General features: G+C 45.6%; 1 protein-coding gene across 1 annotated transcript in view; it reads left to right on the top strand.

Annotated features, from left to right (window-relative positions):
- LOC105986594 (chromosome unknown open reading frame, human C10orf76) overlaps positions 1–6,869 on the top strand; it is a 234,251-nt gene that overhangs the window by 224,961 nt on the left and 2,421 nt on the right. Inside the window, exon 26 of the mRNA XM_013017591.1 lies at positions 4,821–4,937. Within this exon, the coding sequence (XP_012873045.1) occupies positions 4,821–4,937 (117 nt within the window). The remainder of the gene's footprint in view (positions 1–4,820; positions 4,938–6,869) is intronic.

Raw genomic sequence — 6,869 nt, 5'->3', positions numbered from 1 at the left:
AGAGCTAGCCTTGAGCTGAAGAGCTGAGGGACAGTGCCCAGGCCCAGAGTTCAGGCCCCATGACCGGACCCAAAAAAAAAAAAAATGATTGTAGGATGGAGAGAGCTTAGAAAATAATAGTAATGGTTACAATTGTTAAGCACTTTGACTGTTGAAGTGGTATGCTTGGCACCTTATATTCATTGCCTTATTTAGTCCTCAGAACTAGCTCTATTTGATGAAAGTGTTGCTCTTCCCATTTTAAAGATGAGAAAACTGAGGCCTAACCAACAAGTAAGTGGAGGATGGAATGTGAATCGCAAGATAGACTTTATTTTTGTTTTTTGTTTTGTTTTGTTGGTCTTGGAGCTTGAACTCAACTCCTCAGCTCAAGGCTAGTGTTCTACTACTTGAGCCACAACGCCACTTCCACTTTTCTGGTGGTTAATTGGAGATAAAGTCTCATGGACTTTCCTGCCCGGGCTGGCTTTGAACCGTGGTCCTTAGTAGCTAGGATTACAGACATGAGCCACCAGCACCAAGATGAAGGCAGACTCTTACCCTTTCTCCTCTTTCTCTTCTTTCCTTTTCTATCTTTCTTTCTCTATCTCTATCTCTCCTTCTCTTCCTCCCTTCCTCTTTCCTTCATTCCTTCTTTCCTTCCTTCATTTTCTTCTTTCCTCCTTCTGCCTCCCTACCTTTAAGCTATGAAACTTCAAACAGTAACATCACTATCCCCTCATTTGTCTTTTCTGTCAGAGGAGTCTGAGCAGATACTGTGAATTCTATGAGCTGATGATGGGGAAATAGTGAAAGTTTGGTCTGTGGACAGTTTAGGAAGGTTATCCCTTCACAATGGATCAGGGACAAAGTATTCATATAACTCAGAGCTGAATATTTAGGTTTATTCTCCATGCCACCCCTTGAAATTGTTCACTGCTCTGACCTCCTGGTCTTACCCCTAAAGAAACTGCGGAGTACACAGTAGCCTTCACAAAGGATTGAACAGTTTGATTGCCCAAGACATCATTTCCATTTTGTAGAAGAAACTGAGCCCCCTAAAAATTTCTTTTAACTAGTTAAGTGAATATCTGAAGCAGGACAAAGTAAACCCAGTATTAAGGAGGCAGAAAGATCTGGAGTTCTAGGCCAACCTGGGCTTTAGTGAGACAGTGTCTTAAAAAATCAGAGTCCAGTGGGGAAAGAGATTTACATAGAAACCCTCTGAAAAGCCTTATTTTGTGGGGGAGGGTGGTCCTGGGGCTTGAACTCAGGGCATGGGCACTGTCCCTGAGCCTCTTTGTGCTCAGAGCTAACACTCTACCGCTTGAAGCACAGTACCACTTCCAGATTTTTCTGACTAGTTTATTGGAAATAAGAGTCTCATGGACTTTCCTGCCTAGGATGGCTTTGAACTATGATCCTCAGATCTTAGCCTTCTAAGTAGCTAGGATTACAAGCGTGAGCCACCAGCGCCCAGCATGTGTGTGTGTGCGCGCGTGCGTGTATGCATGCGTGTGTGTGTGTGTGTGTGTGTGTGTGTGGTATGATGTGGTGTGCCAGTACTGGAGACCTAGACCTGAGCTTTTGTATCCAAAGCTAGCACTTTACCACTTTGAACTGAGATCCTGCAATCTCAGCCTCTTGGCAATGAGGATTACACATGTGCCCAGCCCCGAAAAGGTTTTTTTTTTTTCTTTCTTTTTTTTTGCCAGTCCTGGGGCTTGAACTCAGGGCCTGGGCACTGTCCCTGAGCTTCTTTTGCTCAACGCTAGCACTCTTCCACTTGAGAGTAACAGGACTACTTCCAGCCTTTTCTGTTGATATGGTACTGAGGAATTGAACCTAGGGCTTCATGCTTGCCAGGCAAGCACTCTACACTAAGCCACATTCCCAGCCCCCTTAAAAAGCTTTATCTTCCTAATTCCCTTTGAACTTGTATACTTGTTTGATAGCACCAGAGCTTCATTTTCTATGATTAGGGGTTTGACAGGATTAAAGCAGAATGGTAAGAAATAGAACAGAATAGCTGGGCATCAATGGCTTATACCTATAATCCTAGCTACTAAGGAGGCTGAGATCTGAGGATCATGGTTCAAAGCCAGCCCAGGCAGGACAGTCTGTGAGACTCTTATCTCCAATAAACCAACAGAAAACTGGAAGTGGTGCTGTGGCTCAAAGTGGTAGAGCGCTTGCCTTGAGCTGAAGAGCTCAGGGACAGTCGCAGGCCCAGAGTTCAAGCCCACAACCGACAAAAGAAAGAAAGAAAGAGACGACAAAAGAAACAAAAAAAGAGGAGGAAAGAAAGAGAAAGAGATAAGAAAGGAAGGAAGGAAGGAGAACAAAATGATTGTTGTCTATTTAGATGAAAGATTGATCTTGAGATATGAGCATTTATTAAGTCTTTCTACCCTTAGCCTGAAGACCACAAGATAGATGAAGCCTAAAAAGCCCAACTGAAAATTAAAGGCATATAAATTCTGAGCTTCTAAATAAGCACTAGGAAATCAAAATAGCAGCCAAATCTAATTTTGCTGAAAATGAGTGTGGAGTGCTCTGTAAAGTTTGTTTGTTTAGTTGATTGGTTGGGGGTTTTTTGCTCTGTAAAGTTTTGTTAGTGGTTGAGCAGGACTGAGTAGACAGGTCTCCAATTGCTACTGATGAGAAATGACAAGGTCTGGAGCCATGGGAGTTCTAACATCAACCCTGAATACTGAACTTCAGGATACTGAAGCTACTCTTTCTACAGAAGACAGCAGAGGCTAGATGAACTGACAGGCAACTTTCCTCTGTTCTGAGCAAGACTTTAGACTGTCCACTCTTTGCCAGTTAGAGGAAAATGCTCAGATGACATTCTGTGAGGCCTCAGTCTTTTTGGAGAAGTTAGAAGAAGTGGCCCTCTATTTACTGTACCTTCTTTTTCAGCAGTTGGCTTTAGCATGGTATTTATCTTTCCCAAAGGGAAGGCCAACACTAAATTGTTGGGTTGTAGACATTGCTGAAGCTGCTTAGATTTTACAGCTTAGGAAAACATTTTATTTTACCTAGTTCCTGGGGACTGGTACCCTCTTGAAGGAATTTTGTCTTTTTGAGGGGACTTAAACCATTTGCTTCTAAGCTAAGACCTTGGCTATAGATATTTCAGTCACAAATGTAGCCCACTTGCATGAGAGGACTGGATTACTTTTGGGTGACTGCCAGTGCGGGGTACCAAGTCCCATTAAGCTGACAGATGGAATTAAAAGCAGAAAAACTAGCCTGTACTGGGGTTTGTGGGACACAGCAGGCAAAATGAACTATGTAGCTGGTTGGAGAGAATGCTGGGCGATACCTCAGCCCTAGCTGTCCCTTTACTCCAAACCGAAATTTAAGAGCCTCTCACATAAGGACACAAGCCTTCTCTGTGTTCACCCCTCAGCATTTCTCTTGCCTCAGGAATTCTTGGCAGGCAAGATTGTTTGCTTCCAAGAGGAGTCTGCTGTGGCACAAATTTGGACTGGTAAAGGGAACAGTCCAGAGGCCCTTTGCACCCATCTATTTTCAAGCTCTCTGCCATGTCCTAACTCTAGATTATTCTCTTGCCTCCTACCTAGGAGGCAAGTCTCCCCTCCACCCAACACCCAACCAAGCTCCCTCTTGAGCAAGGAACTCTTCATGATGTCATAGCCTTCCTGAAGCTCAGATGACTTCACTGAGATTGCCAGAGTGAACAGTCATCCCATCTCCTTGTCATTCCTTTCTTCCCAACTCATTTCTGCTAATGTGATAGAGAATCTCTCCTCCAGCAGTCTTGCCTTTGATATATGGTTTTATAAACTAATGTCACATTAGCCCAGGATATGGTCATCTCTTCCATCTTAACCAGAGATACCTAAGTTCCCATAGTCTGTGGAAGTCAGAGAGAGGCCAGGTGTGAGATTACATACCTGTAATCTCAGCGCTTGGGAGACTGAGGCAAGAGGATCACAAGCCAGGTGCCAGTGGCTCAGGCCTGTATAATCGTAGCTACTCAGGAGTTCAAAGCCAGCCTGGGCAGGAGAGCTCACGAGAGTCTTATCCCCAATTAACTAAGAAAAAAGCTGAAGGTGGAGTTATGGCTCAAGTAGTAGAGTGCCAGCCTTGAGCAAAAACGCTCAGCGACTGTGCAAAATACTGAGTTCAAGCCTCAGGACTGGCACCACAAAAAGAGGAGGAGGGGGTCACAAGCATCTGGACTACATTCTACATTTAAAACCAGCCTATGCTATATAGCAAGACCTTGTCTCAGAAAGAAATGTGGGGGATGAAGGAAGGAAGGAAGGAAGTCAGAGAGCCATTGTTAAGGAGATTACTCCTCTTCAGAAGCTCCAGCTTAGTTTTGAAAGTGTTCCCTGCACCCTGAGGCTTAGATGCCCAAAAGTTCTATCCAGGCAATGGATAGGAAGGCTGAGTTGGCACTGAGAGATGAAAACAAGTGGCAGATGGTGCTGAGGAACATCCCAGGACCGAAGAAATATGATTCCCAGAAAGGGGGAAGCAATGAGACTTTGGCAAAGTCTTACTCAGCAATGATGGCAACTTGGCCAGAGGAAGTTTCAGATTAGGGCTGAGAACACCCTTCATGTTATCATGGATACTGGTGACCTCAGACACTCACTTTTCCATGACCTCTTCCCATGCTTTTTACCACAGCCTCAGTTAAACAGCCATGGTGGCCAAGCTGGGCTGCTCAAGAAAGGTAGGAAATGAAAGAGATTAGAAAGTGGTCCAGAAACTAGAGTAATTGCTTCCTGCCACCCTGCCTGCTTGGTTTGTACCTTGGCTCGAGACTGAGACCCTTCCTGACCCGTGACTTCCCCCAGGTGCTAGAGGTAGTACGAGCCAACTATGATACACTCACACTGAAGCTGCAGGATGGCCTGGACCAGTATGAGCGCTACTCTGAGCAGCACAAGGAAGCTGCTTTCTTCAAAGAGCTGGTGAGTACCCCCACCGCCACTCCTGTTTCTGCCTGTCTCTCTTAGAAGACCTATTCCCAGCCATTGGGTACTGTTGTGCAGGTAAAATGTAGGTTTGCTGAAGTCTGATAAAACAAGACTAGAGGAGTTTACTGGGATTGGGTATATACTTCTCTATAAAAGTAGTTTAGAAGAAGGCAGCACAGGAAGAGAATGTTCCTGAGATGGCATTGCCCACCTTCTCTGCAGCCATGGAGATAGCCCTTGCCCAGCTCAACTGGGCCTGAAATTATGTGTATGTTCCCAGTGGCAGCTCTGGCTCAATGCTCCCTCCTTACCCTGTTAGTGCAACTTATGAGAGTAATGGATTCTTCTCTTCCTGCAACCACTTCTTCCAAACATCATAACTGTCTCCTACTCTGCATGTCCTCCTAATATGGTTCTCTACTTTTACTTCCCCATGCCCATCCCACTTTTCCATCGTTCAGCTTTCAGCCCCTACCCTTTACCACCAAAAGCCAATAAGCATTTGTTCTGCCTCTTACTTGACTTTGCTGTCAACATCTGCACAGAACTGGACTCTCCCTATGGGCTGTTCCTCTACTGCCCCATGGTGAAAGCTGCTCCCAGAAAAAGCTCAAACTCTTTGCAATTGTTCCACCCAGACAGGTTGGTGGACAGAAACATCCTGGCTGAGGACCAAGATCAGGACACCCAGGCTTTGCACCCACTTATGTCCTCAGACCTTCTTCTCTTGGGGCAGAACTCGCATCAGCTTGGTTTTAACTTCCCCTTGTCAAGTCTGTGGTAAAGGGGATGACGTTTAGATTGTTTTTTGCTAAATCAACAGCCCAACTCTGACCCTGAGGGTTTCTTTGGGGAAAGTTTGTTGGCAACAAGGAAGTCATTAGTATGAAGAGAGAGCAGATAGAGTATTTTTACGAGGTGTCCAGTGAGTCTTTACATGTTGGGGTTGGGGAGGGAGAATTACTGGAAGCCAGCAATTAAAAAGAGAATTATGGGCTGGGAAGGTGGCTCAGTGGTAGAGCGCTTGCCTTGAGTGCCTGAGGCCCTGGGTTTGATTCCTCAGCACCACATAAGCAAAAAGAAAAAAGCTGGAAGTGGCGCTGTGGCTCAAATGGTAGAGTGCTAGCCTTGAGCTGAAGAGCTGAGGGACAGCGCCCAGGCCTAGAGTTCAGGCTCCACGACCGGACCCAAAAAAAGAGAGAGAGAGAGAGAGAGAATTAAATTGGGCTGGCTCAATGGTAAAGTGCTTGCCTAGCACGTATGAAGCCCTGGGTTCGATTCCTTAGTACCACATAAGCAGAAAAAGTCAGAAGTGATGCGGTGGCTTAAGTGGTAGAGTACTAGCCTTAAGCAAAAATAAACTTAGAGATAACACCCAGGCCTTGAGCTTGAGTTCACAAGCCCCAGGACTGGAAGACAGAGAGAGAGAGAGGAGAGAGAGAGGAGAGAGAAGAGAGAGAGAGTTGAGAGATGAAGAGGGTCAGAAAGAAGAATTTGAGGATATAGGTTCTGAGGCTCTTGGGTACTGCCCTACTCAGTTCTTCCCTTGTCTGAACCTTCGACACAGGGTAGAAAATGGATCTGGTCCAATTGGAGCTCATGAGCTTTTGTTGCTTGCTATTTGCCATGCTGTCCTTTCCTTTTCTTCCTGCCTGACTTCATTTACTTCCCTATATAGCAAAGCAGAAATTGAAGGAGAGCTTGATGGACTTAGGGGCTCAGGCCAGGCACACATTCTTTTTTCCTCTCCTTCTCTCTCATAAACTGTGTTCCATGGATGACCATCCCTGCAGAGCCAGCTAGATTTCTCATGGTACTCTCCCACAGTTGGGAACTTGGCCCTGTGTGCTCTTCATAGCTCTTTCCCCTGCCAATACACAGGCAACACTTCATCTTGGCCCTGTGCCTTGGGCACTGCCCTTCTGT

Source organism: Dipodomys ordii, unplaced genomic scaffold (genome assembly GCF_000151885.1).
Source record: "Dipodomys ordii isolate 6190 unplaced genomic scaffold, Dord_2.0 Scaffold36, whole genome shotgun sequence".
Lineage (NCBI taxonomy): Eukaryota > Metazoa > Chordata > Mammalia > Rodentia > Heteromyidae > Dipodomys > Dipodomys ordii.
The sequence above is the reverse complement of the archived record's forward strand: the minus strand, read 5'-3'. Positions and strand labels throughout refer to the sequence as shown.